The following is an 18,824-nucleotide window of genomic DNA, read 5'->3' as shown; positions in this document are numbered from 1 at the left end:
GAATTTAGAATTCTACTCTCAATTCACTAATTTCTACTTAGTACGAAGGTAGGCATCTTTCTCTGTCATACTACAAAAAATCCATTGCATGGTGTAACTACGCTACATTGGTATGCTTTTAAATTATTAAAAAAAAAAAAAAAAATACCGAAATGAGACATTATAATATCACTTCATTCAATAAAAATGCCTCAGATACTGTGCAAAAACGTAGAAACATATAATAAAAATAAGACTTATATTATAAATAGCTTTTAATAATATGTATTTACTATATAATGTAATAATAAATACGAAATCCTGCGTATATTCGTCGTTATAGCAACAATTAGCTATATCCGACCACAATAATTAATAAATTAAATATATTTTTTTAGTAAAGTTTTATCTATTAATTTAAAAAGCTATATATTACACTTAATTCAAATAACACTGGGATTATGAAAAATATAATGGTACTTTTGTGCAATAAAGCCTCACATGTATTCGATTTTTTTCTTATTTCATTGTTCTCTTATATGTGCCGTTGTTATTTTCCTCAATCCCGAGTAATATATAATTTGTACACTTAAGTGTATCCACTATGAAAGAAATTTACAAATTACTTTTATACAATTTCGCGATTCTAATTATATTAGAATTATATTAGAAATAATAGCTCTCATTAGATTCAATTTGTTAGATACGTTAGATTCCACGTATAGGATCTGATATTCTCGACTTGAGTCGAAAACAAATTGTATCTCTATGCAATCGAAATCCTTATAAATTTTATAAAACACAATACTTGAAAAATAGTCCAAGAAAAAAAAAAACAATCGAACATCACCATTTTCTCAACAATCGATGTTCAATTTTATCCATTTTCTTATTTTAATCTCGATACTAACTTCCAGCGTAAGCAAAGAAAGTAGTTTAACAAATCAAACTGATATCAAAGAAAACTATAGAAAACTTTCTACTATAGTAAAAAAATTTTCTATAGTTTTAAATATGTATTAATACGTTCGCTGCGGAGAAGAAATCCCCACCACAGAATATACTTTATTTTTTGAATATTTATCACTATACACAGAGTTGTCAGCATTTAGCACAAAATTCTACACGTCATTATACATCGGATATATAGCATCGTTCCCTCACTCTTCTACTCTTTACGTCACTGTCAACCATTTTGTCTTGCATGCTGGCAATTCTGATCATATATATATATATATATATATATATATATATATATATATATGATATTGATCTCAATGGAAATCGTCAGACATATGTAACGTTGGTAATGAACGTATTAATAACATATACAAAAAATCTTGATTGATACAATGTCCTTCGAGGAATAATCTTCATGTTTTAGATTAAATTATATGAATGGACGGGTCATAGTGTAAGAAGGAGAAGAAAACGCATTACTGCTTACCGTTTTCCTTATAAAACGGATTAGATGACATCGATTACTTATAGCGAAATGAAAGAATTGATCAGTCGATCAATTATAGAATTAATTACACAGTTGACTGCGAAAGAGATTAACAATGATATATATTACCTATATAGTATCTATGTATCGTGCGCGTATCTATGTGTATCCATTATACACGCACAACACACACATATATATATATAGATAATGCCTATCGATCATGTATAATCCAATGTCACGGATTTAATCCCCCTGGCCTTTTACGATTTCGTCTATTTCTTTCTAATAAAAATGACAAATCTAAGGGATCTTTTTTATTCGGCATTTTTTGTAATAGTCCGATTAAAATATTGTTCAATCGTCTTCTTTGTTCTTCTCTCTAAAAATAAGTAATGTAATATATTAATATAATATATGAAAAAACATATTGATTAAATCATCAAAATCTGAATTTGAATATATATATATATTAAAAATATTATGATGATTACCTGAGCATATGATGTAGCGGGTGTGACAATAGGTAAAATTTCATTCGATCGACGTCTATTCTTGCTCGTAGAAGATTTTTGTTGATCCTTAGTGTGCGTTTTTGCATTTTCATTCGATTCAGATTTTTGATTATTATCAACATCTTGATTATTAGATTTCTTTTTTTCTTTATTCATTTTACTTCCTATTTGAATTCCTTCAAGACTATGGGGCTGTACATCATTTAAAAAAAAAATTTTATTTCTGTTTTCATCATTTTTTTCAGTAATATTCATATATTCATATCATACTTACCAAATATGTACGATAGTGTTTAATGCGTTGTGGAAAAGTTTCAAATGCATAAGGTTTCGTACAAACTTGATGTCTAGCTCTGGCAACTTTTGTAAATAGTCGAGCAGCCCGATCAACGCGATACTCGCAAACGTAAGTATGCTCTGGTGTAGAACCAACCGGCCGTCCTTAATTAAAGAAAAAAGGGAAATAAATTAAAAATTTTTTAATTTAATGCATTCTAATAGAATATGTAATAATAAAACAAAAATAATTTAAAAAATTAAAAATAATTACCTTTACAATACGTATGAGGATCGAGGACCCAACAACGTTCAGCAACCAAATCACATGGAACAGCTTCATAAAGTGGAGCACACACAACTTCATTTTCATAAAATTTTCTTGTTGGTTCGTGATACGTTTCATGTGGTCTTAAATAGTGATGACCAAATACAAATCTTTCACCTCTATTGAATCAAAAATAATTGAATAATAGCATGGGCGTAAAATTATCATGAAAACTTTTAACAAGTAGAACATTTTTAACTTACTCCGCGTTTTTCCAGAGTCTCTCAATTCTAAATATGTCCATTTGTTCGTAATCAGGTTTTTGAATTGTTTTGTATGTATGTTTTTCTGGAGTATCTCTTAAAACATATACGGTATCTCCCTGTCTAAGTTGTAAATCACCACGCATTAAAGTAACATAATGTTTTTTGCCTTCTTCTTCCTCGTCACCTTCTAATGGTATTTCTAAGTCCACAGGTCGTGGATGACATCTTTCACACAAGTAAGATTCTATACTCGTATCAGCTTTAACACAATCACAATGTTGCCATACGAGACAGCGTTCGCATTGAATCATCAATCCCTCATCCCTACGATAAAATTAAAAACATTTATAATTTTAACGTATTAACAGATAATAATAAAAATTATAACTATCACATACCTATGTAAACCACAAATACACCTGATAACATCTTCTTCACCCGCGGTTGAACCTCGAGGAGGTAAGAAACCTTGAGACGGTGGACAACCCGTTGCTTCCGTTATTGCATCCACGAAATCAGGTTTACTTCCCAAGTATAATTTTCTTAGTCTAGCTGCGGCAATACCCATTTCAGAAGTTCTTCCAAAGAATCTTACATTGTTATCAAAAAGTTTAATCATATCATGATCAAAATGTTCTGCAGTTTTATAATGGCCTGTACCAATACATTGATCGATTGTTGACAAATCTATAGGATCTGATATTTTTTCATAATAGTCGGGTAATTTTCTCTTTGAAGGTAATGTGATAAATGGTGTACATAATAATTGATCATTTTCATCTTTTGCAGTAGCCACTATACTATATAGATCTTTCAATACCTAAAAATTAATTAATCGTGAGTGTAAATAAATGTAAAAAATTAATTATGAATAGTGAGATCATAAGCAAACATTCTATTTTATCCTACCTTAGCTAATTTTGCAGTTTTATTCACTTCTGGATCATCTTGAGCTTGAGCTAGTCGTCGAGTTCGTACAGTACGTGTATTTACATTTGTTAAAGCAGTTAATTGTGAGAAAAATGCATCAGATTGAATTTTAGCATCACCTGAACCCTTTTCTTTTATAGTAGTTGCATTACCACATTTTACTTTACCATTTTGCATTTGTACTTGATTTACTAATAACTTAACTCGTCTTACTTTTTCTAAATTTCTTAATAAGAAACAATGATGTTGCTGAGCAAAACATCTTTGTTGATGAGACATAGGTTTTAATGCAGGGGCATGAATTAGATTAGAATCGCCTACTTTTCGAGATTTACACATGCCTTTCGAATTTACAGATTGTACTGCATTAGATTTTCTTACATTTTTTCTTGGTCTTCCGACCGATCGTCTTTCTGTCGGTTCTAATTGTGACGGAATAGTAGTGATACTTTTAGAAACCCTTTGACTCTTTCCACCTATGAAAACATGATAAAAATGTACAAAAAATAGAAGATATGAATTAATGTATGAATAGCAATAATATGAAAAATATAATTACCAATTACTCCTCTACAGGCGTTACTACCACATCTACATTCTTGTCCTTCAGATGGATTAAAAAGTGCAAAATTATAATCATATGTTAACTCTTCTCCTGGTTTAATGTCTCTAGAAGCGAATAGCGCCATTCGTGGAAGACCATGAACACTCCATTTTTGCATCTCACAATTAGGTTCACAAGAATGATTTACGAATCTTCCATCGCCACCCATACGATGACCATCAATTACTAAACCTCCATCAAGATGTAAGCAATAATGGTGTGTATCATTGGCATATCTGTTACATATTAAAAAAAAATAAATAAGAATTTTTAACACATACAATTATATAAAATTTTCATTCTAGATATTATACCTGGTCGCCATTCTAGATTTAAATTCTCTTTCAGAAACAACTTCTCCAACATATTCAAGAATAAAAACACCTGATTTGATAGATTGTTGAGTTCTTACGCCCCATCCTTTATCCTCTGTCATGAATTTTTGTAAACCCGGTGCCCATTCATGCTTTTGAATTTTCTGATTCTCGCATTTATCACCACAAGGACAAAGCTGTGGAGAACATTCGCTAAAAACCATACGATTGATACAATCGTCTCCGCAACCACTTTCCGGCTTGCATTCGCAAGCTTGCGCTTCATAAAGTGTAGTAGGTTTGACATCATAATATACGTTAGTACGAATTTTTCTGTGGAAGAATAAAATGTTAAAATAATTTTATAAAAAAATCAGATATTCAATAATATGATAATTATATCCTTACTTGTAATTCCAAGATGGAACTGATTCTCTACTAGGTAGTCTAGATTGTGTGTGTAGCCACCACAAATCATATGGCAATTGAAATGGCATTTTTCTTTGTCGTAAAAGTTTACCGCATTGATATGTGGTAGACAATAATGTAGCAGATGCAGATTCGGTAGTTTCACATACAACTTTATTTCTTCCAGTGGCATTATTATTTTCAATGCTACCACGTATTTTTCCTTCAATATCTTTGCCATATTCTTGCAGAATACCTCCTTGTAAATAACGTTTCTTCCATCGAGACTGCTTCTTTCTCGTATGCGTCGAGTTTGAATGTTTTCCTACCTCGTGATCCTCATTAATGTCGCTATTAGGCAGAATGTCATTCTCCATATCATAACCAGAACTACGTAAACGTTTTATATTTCTAGGAGTCAAATTACAAGGGCTCGAAGATCCTCTTCGTTTTTTCTGATTGCCATTAAAAGAATTTGAATTTTCCGTTTTAATATTCGTTTGGGAATTTGCACGTTCAAATCTTTTTACATTCTCTTCATTTAATTCTGTAACGCGTTGATTTGAAGTGAATTTTTCGAGGGATTCTTCTAAAGATGCATTTTCATCGTATGGTTTTGAATCTTGGATTTTCTCAAATTTAACAGGACACAATTTATTCAATGCATTGTCATTATCTGTTTCTACAAGATCTTTCCGAACTCGCAATTGACCTGATCGAGGTTCTGAAAGTTCTTCTGATCGAACATTCGTTTCCGACTTTGGCGAATTTGAATTTTCTCGATTTGCAATTGAATCAACTTTTGACTGAACTCGATTTTGTATGGCATTGCTAATATGTTTAATCGAAAGTTCATTAGTAAATACGTTTTGTAACTCGGTATTGCTTAACAAACTTGTTTTGCTATCTACTACTGAATCTTCGATTCCTTCTTTTGTTGAATTTTCACCATCAGCACCGACATCTGCACCATCTTCATTGCTTAAAGCCATAGTTTTTGACGCATCCGTCGATGTATCATTCGCATTTAAAGATCTTTTTTTCTTCTTTTTTAGTGTTGGAAAACCTGTACGATTAATAGCTTTTCGCCGTCTCATTTTTTTCTTAGTTAAAACTAATACAGCAGCAGAATTCAAAGGATTCGGAACACTTGAATTGAGATTATTTTGTGCTGGTTTAATTTCATTTTCATCAAAGCTTTCCGTTGTATTAAATTCCGCCGCATCAATCTTTATATTCTTTTCCAAGCGAACATGTTCTGGCGAAAGATCTCTTTTTTCAATTTTATCGGTTTGATTTTTATCGCTTTTTATTAATTTTTCTACAACTATTTTTTCACTTCTACTTTTTTCTGCACGATATTTTGAACTTCTATCAGTGGAATATTTCTCGGATTTTTCTGCTTTACTATCAGCTTTCTCGGTTTTATCCATTTTTTCGGATTTTTCTAAAATTCCATGACTTTCAACTGGTAATTTTGTAACTGTCACGCGAAGGTCCTTGACAATTTTCTTTTTACGACGCGGTTGTACTTCTATTTGGCTCAAGGGTTTTTCTTCCAATAAATCGGAAGACATTGCATTTGACTTGTCAGGACTACCAGTTTCGGTATCCCTATGTCTCTTCTTAGGAGTAACAGGTACAGAATCTTCTTGGAAAGAGAAGGCAGAACTACTTCCATATCTCGTTATTGTAGCTTCGATTGCTTCTTCTATATGACTTTCAGTAGAGTTCGCTTCATTAACAGCTAAGTCAGCGCCACTTGCATTCGAACTTTGTGAACTATGAGGACTGGATACATGGTAATGCCTTTTTTTTAATGGTAACCTTTGTTCGTTTGGATTTGAATTTGCATTCGCATTCATATTATTTTTTGAATCTGTTCCCGACAGAATTTTCTCTTTTTTAAGGCGTCTTTTTAGTTTCTGATCATCGTTTGAGGTAACATCCCCTCCCTTTCTTTTTTTTGTTAATTTTTTTACACGAAAAATTTGGGGTAATTCAGAATATCCAGAGTTTGAATTATTTCTACCTAAACTACACAATCTTGAAAATTCTTCTATCAATTTTTCTAGTTCTTGTATGAGACATGGATGGATACGTATAGGATTTTTAGGTGGCAACAGTAATCGTCTTCTATGTTTGTGATGATGATGTTTGCGACAATGATTATGTATAGGCTGCGTCGCCTTATCGCATTTATTAGTTATATTTTCAGCTTTTTCAGCCTTTAATACCTCACCAACAGGTAAAGATATTAAAGTCTGAACCCCAACGCCATTTGTTTCGAATCCAGTTGTTGTTTTTTTAGTACTTTTGTTTTCTTTCAATACACGTCGCGTAACTGGCGCAACATTTTTCTTTAATGACGCTTGTCTCTTAGCTAAGGGAACAGTATTATTTCGATTCTCTTTTAAACTTCTTTTATTCGAATTAATTACTTTCCTATCATTCGAAATTCGATCACAAGCCGATTGTTTTTGTCGCCGTAAAGGAGCTGTCTTATTTCCTATTCCAGGCTTATCTTTCCTCATTTTTTTACACGTCCCGCCATTGCATTGAATTCCCTCTTTTCCATACTTATTTGTAACAGATCTACTTAGGCACTTGACACGCGCTGGGGAACTTGTATTATTCCTCTTTCCAGTTACTTTTCCCGGCGTACACTGTTTAGAAACATTGCAAGTCCGTTTCTTTTGGCAAGCTGGTTTTTCTTTTAATTTTTTGGTTGAATTATTTTCTTCATTTTTATCTGTTCGAGTTGCAACAGTTTTCTGTGATGCAGATTTTGTTTTCCCTCTTTTAGTTGTTTCTTCTTTTGTAACTTTTACTGCTTGGGAAACAGTTTCCTTCTTTTCAATTTTTTCGGTTTTTCCAGTTTTTTCTGTTTTTTCTATTCTTTCTATTTTTTCTACAATTTCTGGTTTTAATCTTGGCCTACCTGGTCCACGAGGTTGCGTAGACACTGTTTTTGCTGGCCTACCAGGTTTTCGTTTAGGTGGATATAAAACACGATCTACATTTACTGCAGGTTTTGTAACAACAGGTTGCACCGGTGATTGTGTCTGTGTTGGAGGACTTACAGGACTAATTGCCAAATGTAATGGACTATTATCTACCGATTGAATTCCCGAATCCGGAGATACATTCGAAACGCAAGGATATTCTGAATCATTCAATTTTTTCCCTAACTTACTCCGCCTTTTTCTTGGTTCTGATAACAGAGCCGTTTTTTCAACAAATTGTTGTAATAAAGTGGAACTATACACAGGTACAGGATTTTGATCACCATTTTCACTCGTATCCGAATCTGCACCAAGAGACATTCTCTCAATAGCTTTCGATACTAACCGACCACTTTCTGAATCTTCAAATCCATCAAATGGAGCATCTTCATGCTCTTGATCTGGTAAAATAGCCGCCAAATCTTCTTGATTAATCTCTTGAAGAGTTGGATGCTGTTGTGGTTGTTGTTGCTGTTGAGATTGTTGCATCTGTTGCTGTTGTTGCTGTGTATGTTGTGAAGTTGAATGATTTTCAGATGAGTCAGACTCATCACTACTGCATTCTGATGACTAAATAGAATAAAGATAAAATATATATTCCTTTATAATTTTTAATTAATGATTAATTAATAATAATTAAGAACTTGACAATTATATTTAGAGTAAATATTTATAAATCACCTTTCCTCCTCGATTCGTTTTAACTTTTTTTGGTATGCTTTTTTTATTTTTTTCTTTTTCCGAATCCTCTTTTTTTGGACCTTTCATACTGATTTTTAATTTAAGCGCTCCCTGCAATGCAATTAAAAATTTTATCTAATCGTGTACAGCAAAATTTCTAGATCAATAACAAATTTCTAATATATACCGGTTCAAAATTTGTTTTTTGAATGGAAAATGTTTGTTCGCTATGTTCCGATGTACAATCCGAATTGGATCCTGTATCTTCTTCCTCGTCACCACTACTTTCGTCGTCTGAATCCGAATTCGAATCTGAATAAGAACAACTACCTTCTGTACCGCCAGAGCTTTCGTCGTCGGAATCTGAATCTTCTTCGGAATCAACCGAATCTGTTCCTAAAAAAAGAAAAAAATAAAAATTCTATATTTTATACATATAATTTTTATATGAAGAAATAAATATCAATCGTAATATATATATAATTTATTAATATAATGTATTAATACCATTAGGTTCAGTAGTTGGATCCCAGCTACCACCACCCTTTATAGCATCCATATCAACAGTTGAAGGGAGCTCCCTTTCTTGCTCTCCATCGTTTTCTTCCCAATTCCAATTCTGTAATTCTAATTCTGAAGGATGGTGAATAACAGTATTCCATCCTGAATCACCAGACATTTTTCACTTTATCTAACATCCAATAGATTCAAATAGAATATCATTCCTTATAATTTTATTCATTCATTTAGTTCCGTCCTGATGATATAAAGCATATCCTTAATATGCGTAATAGTTAATCATTAAATTCTTTATTTGAAATGCCATGTTTATTTGATAATTTTTACTAATGATTCCTTCATCGTTCAATAATTATGGAGATTATATTTTGCTCGCACTGGTACTACTGTAAAAATAAATATGTTTTATTGTTTTAAATAGAATAAATTATTATATATGACTAGAATTAAACAAATAGTAAATTAAATAAAAAAATATTAGATTGAAAAAAAAGATGTAAGGATAACAGCAAGATAAAAAAATGAAAATAAAGATAATGGAATATTCTGAATAAGTGAAATCAAAAATGATTTTCTTAAAATTGTCTTATAGTTTTTTTTTTTTTTTTTTACACAAATTATCATCACAATTTCTAAAAATTTAAATCATCAAGGTTTTCGCACTTTAATATCACTTAACTTTAATTCTGAACCAACGTTTTACATTTTTCACACCCGTGTTCCGTAGCGCGGGAGAATTCTTATCTATAACTTTGTAGAAAAAACAAGTATCAGAAAAATCGAATTAAACGAAAAATTACGAATATTCTTCTCTCGATATATCCAACTGTTATCCTAAGAATCGTTACTGATCAACGACAGTGTCATCGAAGAAATGCTGCTTGTTGATGCGTGCGTATTTCACTTATAGGTGCGTCATTTGCGTGCACGTATGATTACAGTTGGAGCAATAACAACAACAGACAAGTATACACAAATATGAATTGAAGTAGAAAAATGAAGATTTTCTCCAAAAAATATTAGTCTGTTTACATCGTTGATGAAGAACACACAGATCTTGAAAGTAACTTAGAACAACAGAGAGGGAAAATGAGGGACAGAGAAACGGAGAACTTAAGAGAGAAATAGAGAAAGATAGAAGGGGAGAGAGCGCGAGAATGAGCAAGTGGGGACAAGGAAAGAGTGAGAAGCAAAGAGAGGAAAGGGGGAGAAACGTTCCGGATCGTAGAAATCGGAAAAATAAAAGGCAAGCACGTTATCATCGAAGCAACCGCCTAAAGCGGTAAAGAGTGGTGAAGCAAGGGGCAGACTAGTACGCGTTTGATGACAGGCACAATACCCCGAAACCTCGTTACTTCGCATTCCACAAATAACGTAACAAAGATCTACACAATTCTAAATCAACAATTAACAAACGATACTTTCGAAGTTGCTTCGAACAGACAGCTGTTTCTGTTTCTCGGTCGATGCGCCAGGTGCGTCGGCGACAGGGTCCATGGAAACTCCCGTGTATTCAAGTAGAACTAAAATTGCCGCGCCATCTGATGTTTAACGCCATCATTAATTCAGTTTAGCGGTTTATACGAAATTTAAATTTAAAAAATGATATGTTATATTTCTCAAAACATAACTGCTAATATAAAATAATTATTTAAACATAATTATAATAATAAATTTAATAAAAAATATATATATTTACATTTATCTATATAATAATATACATAATAATATACAACTATAATATATTTTAATTTATACAACATTCATTTTTTATAGATAAAAATTAAGAAATGAAAAGTTGTTTTTTTTATTTTAGTTTTTTATTATAGTATTAAGTTTTAATTTCTTTTAAATTAAAAGTTTTATTATTGAAAATGTAAAAAAATAAATGTATAATTAAAATAAAATAACTACTTAATAACATACGATATTTTTTTCTAATATCATTATAATTATTAAACACTTAGATTTATCGATTAATATCCGATAACTCGATAATCAATACTGATAATAATTTTACATCGATAATTTGATATCGATAATCGAATTTAAAAATTGCGTAATATCTTGCAATTATTCTTAATTAGAGTTTAGACTTTTAGAAAATAATTAAATTGCTCTCTGTACAATCACAAGAACGAGATATAGAAAAATTGCCATAATGATTAAATCAAAGGATCAAAAAGATTCGATTTATAATCACATAGTCTTTTTTATTTTTTTGCATATAAAAGAAAAGTCGCAAAATAAGAAAGAAAAAGTGAGAGGCAAAGAGAATGAGAGAGCAAAAATAGAGCGTATTAACGCTTGCAATTCGAGTATTCCTTCTAGGTAAACGTGTACATCGAGACGAAGGGTGGAAGGAGTATAGGCCTGGAGTCGGCAATATGGCTGGCCAGATGTGCATAGGTAGGGTGTCGGGGTGGTGTTAGTGCTGTACGTTATTTATGTCGAACTACCGTAAATCCTGCCCGAATCTCGCGTGTTTTCATGGAATCGGTGATATACTGTGTAGAAGCAGGAATACAGCTTGCATGAAAGCATAGCATACGCTTCCGAGTCAAACAAACATGAAGTAAGTTCCACGTATACGATACAGCATCGAGTAAGAGAGAAGGTCGAGTCATATAAGATCGAGCCGAATTCAGTATATGGGTTCAAGTACTTACTTCTTTTTGTCTTCTATTGTTTATATTATAGACTATCAATAGATATTTTTAATAACTTAACATTTCTTATTATTCTTCAATACTGATATTTTCATTCTTCATCAATACAATATAATACTTTTTCGGCGTTTAAATTTCTTGAAAGGATTTACTAAAAATTGTTTAGGGTAGGGCTTTGCAATCAAACTTTTTATCAAATATATCCATAAGTGTCAATTCTTTTATACTTTCCGATTATATCCCTACTAATCGAATATTCCTTTCACACATCCGTTTGTTCGTATTTAGACTTGCTCGCCGGAAGATATTCTGATATGCTTCCAAATTTTGCGTTTCGACGCCTTTGTGTATCGTAAAAGCAAACGGAACTTCTTTCTACCTATACTCATATCCTATCTTTTTTACATTGAATAAAATGTTATATATGTTTCTTCGGATTATCTTTATTTAAATTGAACTCATATGCGCATATATATTTGCATAAGATGAAAAAAATATTATACATACACAATAATTTTAATACACACATTTGTTTATCTCAGATGAAAGTTCTGTTACACGCATGCGTACATTTTATAATTTCTTTTGCAAACAAAAATTCTTGCTACATTTTTCTTAGCCATTCTTTTATTAATATTTTGTTTTTTATACAATCTCTTAGTAAAATGAATGTCAATGACATAATATAAAATATTACAATCGTATTACTAACATTGATTCATTCAATATTTTGGCACACGTTTTACAACTAGGAAAAGATATCAATGAAATTGTTTGATAACATATTTACCTCGATTAGTTTGTGAGTCACATTATGATTCATATTGTGTTCGATGTATATAATTTTCACTTAGTTAAATTCTGATATTTAGATATATATTTGATGATTTTATTTTCATTTAATTAGATTTTAATTAAATTTAAAAATAAAAAAGAAAAAAAAGAAAATGAATGTGTATATAAGAGAAAGAGAGAGAGAAAGAAAGAAAGAAAGAACCAGAAAGGGACAGAAAGAGAGAGAGAGAGAGAAAGAGAGAGTGAGTGAGTTAAAGACAAAAAGAAAGGGAATTGTTTGAAAAGGGTTATACCGTAACATGATCGTGACAGGCTGGTGACGCGAACCTCTGTTCTACTACTTAAGTACATACAAATAACGCGAAAAAATAACGTTAACTTCAATTATTCTGAAGATTTCAAGATCATTTTGCTAGAATTTTACTTATTGAGATTTTTCTAAATTGCACATTTGATCAATGTAATCATGCAACACGTTGCCAATTATTTTATAAACTTGTTTGAAAACAATCACAACGGAGAACACAGAAAGATTTGAAAACCACGCGTATCACGGATACACTCTAGTTCTTATCATAGAACTCGGGCTTGTCTGATCGTACGCTGAGCAAAGAAGGAAGTGGCAGTATCTTTTAGTATTCCGTTTCGTTCTGTTCTCATTTCGCGAGCGGTTCATGCTGTTTTAACATAGTCCGCGCACGGTGAAAGTGACACCAAACGCAACATTTTACAGGATATTTTTGGTTAATATATTTATGAGTAAAATATCTGACATAATTTCTTACGATTTCAAAGAGCGAGGAAACAATGAGACGATATTCATATTCTCGTCGACAACAAATTATTCCGGAAGAATATCGATCGTGGTAGAATTTTTTGCAATATTTCAATTATTTTGTGCAAATAAGTGATTCACGATTCTATATAAAAAATATGGGAAAGGATAAATACATTGTGAAGAAACATGATTCTCTTTATGTTGCAGCGAAGTGAGCATATCGTCCGCTCGTGCGTCGGTAATGGTATATGACGACGTTAATAAAAAATGGGTACCAAGTGGCAGTTCCTCAGGACTCTCCAAAGTTCAGTTATACCATCATCAAGTGAACAATACATTTCGCGTAGTGGGAAGAAAGTTACAGGATCACGAAATCGTTATCAATTGCGCGATCCTCAAAGGATTAAAATACAATCAAGCGACAGTCACATTTCATCAATGGCGAGATAACAAACAAGTGTATGGTCTGAATTTCTCCAGTAAGGATGACGCCGATGCATTTGCTAGGGCGATGTTACAAGCACTCGATGTGAGTTCAAACTAATTGTTGCACTCCTACTTTAGCTATTGATAAACCTCAATTCAAATATATTTTGGATTTATTTTAATAATCATCTAATATTAGGTATTGAGCAATGGAAGCAATATATCGAGAAGTCTTGCACCTGCCTCAGCTACTCAACAGCAATCCGTCTTTCAGCAACAGCAACCTACTAATGCTCAATATGATGAAGATATGGGATATAGGTTCGTTCTTTTTATATTTCGAGACTTTCAATTACTTTTTGTCACTTGCAAAAAATCATAAAATTATATTACAAAAATATGTATTTATTTTTCACCCAGAACCATGACCAGAGAAGATGTAGCAATTATTCAGGAACGCAGAATGTCTCAACAAAGCCAAGGTATAAATAACGTAATAATATGCATCAATGTTATGAAATTATGAAATTAAAGAGAGATCTTCAATGATCTTATATTTTATTTACAGCAACAAATAGTCCGAACGCAATATCTCCAAGTTGTCCTCTCGCATCGCAGCAACAGCAACAACCGACTCCACAACAGCAACAACAACAACCACCTCAACAATCTATGCAACAACAACAAACACAGCCGCCAGCTCCACCACAACCTCCGCAACAACAACAACAACAACAACAACATCAAGTACAGCAGCAGCAGCAACAATCGCAACCATTGCAGCAACAACCACAATCCGGTCATCACAGAACTTCGTCAGCACCTCCAGCTCCGCAACCTCAGCAACAAACTGTTATACAATCGATGCAAGTTACCGGTGGTATTGGAACTAGTGCAGGACAAATGACGAGCGGAGGTGCACCTCCAGTACCTCCACCGCAGCCACCTATGGCGTCAGCAGCTCCACCGTGTCCACCGGCAATGATAAACTTTAACGTCCCGGTACCACCACCTCCAATGATGATGAGCCAATATGCGCAATCCCCATCTTCTCAATCAAATTTGCCGAATCAATCGCAAGCACAGTCAATTTATGGTAGTAGTCAAGGAAATCAGTATGGAGCCGCACCGAACAATAGTCAATACGCGACTGTCGCTGTTGTCGGGCAAAGTCCATGTCAGTATTCTTCTGGAAATCAGAATAACTTCTACAATAACAACGGACAAGTTGCTAACGCGTATTCTAGTGGACAACCTGGTCAAACAAATCAATATGGCGGCGGTGGTGGTAGTAGTGGTGCTGGTGGTCCTGGTGGTCCTGGTGGAAATCAATATGGAAGTAGTAATTCGATTGGTCAATATGCCAGTAGCGGAGCTGCGACAACAGGTCAGGGTTATGGGGTAGGTGTCGCAGTCAACGTTGGTGGTGTCGGCCAGCCGAATCAGTCTCAGTACAATATTGTATCTCAGGCACAGGCACAATATGGTACTAGCCAAATACAAGCAGTTTCAAGCGCTACGAATCCTTATGGAACACCATCAAATTCAGTGAATCAATATAGCAGCACTAGCGGTGTAGGTGGTGGTAGCGGTGGTAATTGTGGAAATACTGTTGGCAGTGGTAGTGGTGGTCCTGGTAGTGGACATCACGTACCACCTGTTAATCCTAATGTTTACGCTCCTCTCGGCAATGCTGGTCCTCAACCACCTCCTATGCTACCAGTGGCTGGGCCTGCCGCTCCACCTCCACCTCCTCCACCACCTGCCCCGAAAATCAACGCTGTTAGTCTAAATCCTCTTTCTGGATCTGGTTCCACTGGATCAGTAAGTTCTGTCACAAATAGCGAACCATCACCAGATTCCAATTCTTTGGCTGCAGCAATTCAAGCAACTCGTCTTAAAAAGAAGCAACAGGTTTGTGTTATCTTGGATTTTTTTTTTATTTTTTTTTTTTTTTTTTAATTCTTATTTTTTTTTATTCGATTGTTTTTATAGGCATCACAGCAACCAATAGAAAACAGTGGTTCTAGTACTAGTAGCAGTGGAAGTGCTGGAAGCGGAAATTATGGTACTTTAGGAAGAGGTGGAGGTGGCGGTATGGCTTCCATGATGGATGAAATGGCTAAAACTTTAGCCCGTAGACGAGCTGCCGTTGAGAAAAAACAACCTGAACAACCACAAGTAAATTTTTCTCGATAGTTTTATATTTTAATTTTCTATTACCAAGTCGTTGTTCTTTTTTTTTTTTTTATGTACATATATATGTGTATATATATATATATATAATAACACATATGAAAATGTATTATATATATTTAGGAACCTGAGAGTTCACCCGATAAGAAATCATGGGATAAGAATAGTTCATCTAACAATAAATTCTCAAATGGTGCCGAATCACCAAAATCGGTTCGCAAGAGGTTTGGTTCAGCTTCGGAGGATACACTTTTAAAAGTAAACGGTGTTAATGATGGGGCTGTGCTCACTGCTCAAGAAATGGAAGCATTTAAAGCAGAGATTATCAAGGAAGTGCGTAAAGAATTTCAAAAGATGAAACAAGAGATTGTAGATGGTAAGAATATAAAGAATGATCGACATGGAAATTTTAAATAATTAAAATTGTTTATGTTTTTTTTTTATTTTATACTCTCAGCTGTCAGAACGGAACTAAGTAGAAGATAAGGATGAGATGCGGACCAGTTTGAACTAAAACGAAGAAAAATGAAAAATTCTACCATTGTGTAGATCAACCGAAACGATCATCGACACGAATTTTTTTTTACTACGTATTCGCGAAAATGGAATGCAGTTATACCCCATGTATATCAGACATGTTTGTGTGTAAGTACGTTATATCTAATCTAGTGTTTTAAGTGAACCGTACCCTTTCGTTGCTTACTTAAGCGAATAGTAAGCAATGTGATTTTTGGATAAAATTGATTCTGATTCTACCGATTCGATGCACACTACATTTTAGCATTCATATTAGTCTTCGGTGGTATTGTACTTTTTTTTTTATTTTTTTTTTTTATGATCTTTTAAATTAATATAACGATTATCATATACACTGTTCCGATAACTTGTTCATAATTGAATCGAACAACCTAATGTGATGTAACGTAATGCTGATCTCACGCACAATGGAAAACGCTTGCGTTTTTATGTAAATATCACAAAACTCAATTCAGCAAGAGACACGTAAAAGGTTATAAAGATACCCCCTACTTTAAGATGCATTTAAAATATCGAATTAAAAATATTTGCATTTAATTTTGTTGCGATCATAATGCAATTTTATCCTTTTAAGCGTTTTTTTTTTTTATACGTAATATACATTGTATTGGCAATATCGATATCACTTGAATTTTTTCGTACGTACCACCACTTCCATGTACAGATTTCATTAATACGCACAGTTCAATACATTCCAAATCAAAGTTTTTCGGTATTGCAAAACAGGTAGAACAGAATAAAGTGATCATCAATCAACTGCCACACGATTTTCCAGTAAAGTTAGTTCTCGATCTACTCGAGAAATATGTTTCACAATTTCTTTGAATACGAGAATTATATCCGATCGATTAAAAAATCACGATCGATTTTATATCTATGCATCACTGATCGCTACAAATTCAAAATTCAACATATGACAAAGCGATCATGTTTGCTACCGATATAGTATACTACTCTCCGTTCTTATATTTTTTTATCGTCTCTCGTACGATTCTCACAGAAAATGAGAAAATTAACGTTGCAGTTCATATATATTCTATGTATCTATAATATAACCATACGTACGCTGATTCGCACCAGCTTATTGGCATTTATTGCATTCAAACTGAACAGGATCGGAGAGTGTTAGCAATCAAGAATAAGAAAGAAAGTGGAGAAAGAGAGAGAGCGAAAGAGAGAGAGAGAGAGAGAGAGAGGTGAGAAAGAAAGAGAGAGAAAGAGAGAACAATAGGAAGAAAGTGTGCGAAAGAGAGAGAGAGAGAGAGAGAGCGATAAGAAGAAAGTGTGCGAAAGAAAAAAAAAAGTAAGAAAGAAATGAAGAGAAAAAGAAAAAAAGATTGTCATATTCATTCCTCGCAGTATTCATTTATTTCGTAACGTGCTAAGATATCAATGTCATTCGATGTATGATATGATTCGATATGATATGACGTCATAATGTAAAATTAAATGACGTGTATGACAAATATCGATGATTCATTATATTAATATTATACATTTTATTTTTCTTTTTTTCTTTTTCTTCGCTTCATAAGACAGATTTATGACGACTGATTATTAAATTAAAGCATTAATTAAGAGCGCAACGATAATATTAAATATTATCAACTAAATTTTTTATTTCAATTTCTAGTCTAGTATAAGAAAAATAATATTGAAAAATATAATCGCTAATATTCACTTCAATGTCAATTTCCGTGAGATAAACTTATAAGAGATAAATCTCAATGCGATTTGGATCTTTAAGAATTATCAATGATATTTGCGCATATTTTCACAAAATTTTGTTATTCGTAAAAGTGATTCGTTTTAATTTCATTTTTTTTTTTTTTTTTTTTTCCTTCGTATCGCGCAGTCGTTCGTAAAAATTGTAATTGCATATTAAATTTTTGTCGTAAGGTCAGGGATAAGAAAAAAACTAGTATCTAATCTTTTTTAACGCTCGCATAATCTCGACTTAAGACGTTCCGTTCACAATGTATCGATACAGTCGACTGAACTGAATAAAATAATGCTCTCGTTGTTATGATAAATACGTATAAATATTCGTGGCAAATCTTTTTTTTTTTTTTTTTTTTTTTTTGCCACTCGATACATTTCACATTGAAACAATATATTCCGTTCTGTCTTATCGCATTCCATTATCATTGTACGACTTTCGAAGGTTTTTTTTTTTTATGCTTATCAACGTTTATATTTTGCTACTTGACT

The 18,824-nt window shown here is 32.9% G+C and overlaps 2 protein-coding genes across 3 annotated transcripts; one reads left to right on the top strand and one right to left on the bottom strand.

Annotated features, from left to right (window-relative positions):
* Nucleotides 1-459: 459 nt before the first annotated feature.
* On the bottom strand, nt 460-10,731 carry ash1 (histone-lysine N-methyltransferase ash1). Its single transcript, XM_086909085.1, has 14 exons — nt 10,634-10,731; nt 9,201-9,598; nt 8,881-9,089; nt 8,694-8,804; nt 5,008-8,582; nt 4,600-4,932; nt 4,241-4,521; nt 3,661-4,157; nt 3,150-3,571; nt 2,749-3,075; nt 2,492-2,664; nt 2,216-2,382; nt 1,921-2,133; nt 460-1,808 (listed from the first exon to the last, which is right to left on the bottom strand). The coding sequence occupies exons 2-14, from the start codon at nt 9,370-9,372 to the stop codon at nt 1,665-1,667; spliced, it is 6,624 nt and encodes a 2,207-aa protein (XP_086765211.1). The 5' UTR covers nt 9,373-9,598; nt 10,634-10,731; the 3' UTR covers nt 460-1,664.
* An 835-nt stretch (nt 10,732-11,566) lies between these two features.
* Nucleotides 11,567-18,700, top strand: ena (ENAH actin regulator enabled). 2 transcript variants are annotated; one of them, XM_086909091.1, is made up of 8 exons: nt 11,567-11,787; nt 13,662-13,983; nt 14,080-14,201; nt 14,301-14,362; nt 14,449-15,794; nt 15,876-16,061; nt 16,200-16,452; nt 16,534-18,700. In XM_086909091.1, exons 1-8 carry the CDS (start codon nt 11,783-11,785, stop codon nt 16,560-16,562), a joined length of 2,325 nt encoding a protein of 774 aa, XP_086765217.1. In that variant the 5' UTR covers nt 11,567-11,782; the 3' UTR covers nt 16,563-18,700. The 2 variants fall into 2 exon arrangements, with proteins under 2 accessions (XP_086765217.1, XP_031773142.2); XM_031917282.2 differs by lacking the exon at nt 11,567-11,787 and adding an exon at nt 13,466-13,542.
* The last annotated feature ends 124 nt before the right edge of the window (nt 18,701-18,824 follow it).

The sequence above is a fragment of the Apis florea genome, unplaced genomic scaffold (genome assembly GCF_048593485.1).
Source record: "Apis florea isolate Af1SG1 unplaced genomic scaffold, ASM4859348v1 contig_3081_pilon, whole genome shotgun sequence".
In the NCBI taxonomy this organism is placed as follows: Eukaryota; Metazoa; Arthropoda; class Insecta; order Hymenoptera; family Apidae; genus Apis; species Apis florea.
The sequence above is the reverse complement of the archived record's forward strand: the minus strand, read 5'-3'. Positions and strand labels throughout refer to the sequence as shown.

What these genes read in the sequence shown, in the direction of transcription:
- ash1 (XM_086909085.1), bottom strand. Translation starts at nt 9,372, where the DNA reads ATGTCTGGTGATTCAGGATGGAATACTGTTATTCACCATCCTTCAGAA. An exon ending in AAAAAACAAATTTTGAACCG is followed by an intron (nt 8,805 to 8,880) that starts GTATATATTAGA and finishes ATTGCATTGCAG; the next exon opens with GGAGCGCTTAAATTAAAAAT. An exon ending in GTTCCATCTTGGAATTACAA is followed by an intron (nt 4,933 to 5,007) that starts GTAAGGATATAA and finishes ATTCTTCCACAG; the next exon opens with AAAAATTCGTACTAACGTAT.
- ena (XM_031917282.2), top strand. Translation starts at nt 13,484, where the DNA reads ATGAGACGATATTCATATTCTCGTCGACAACAAATTATTCCGGAAGAA. An exon ending in GATGAAGATATGGGATATAG is followed by an intron (nt 14,202 to 14,300) that starts GTTCGTTCTTTT and finishes TTTTTCACCCAG; the next exon opens with AACCATGACCAGAGAAGATG. An exon ending in AATGTCTCAACAAAGCCAAG is followed by an intron (nt 14,363 to 14,448) that starts GTATAAATAACG and finishes TTTTATTTACAG; the next exon opens with CAACAAATAGTCCGAACGCA.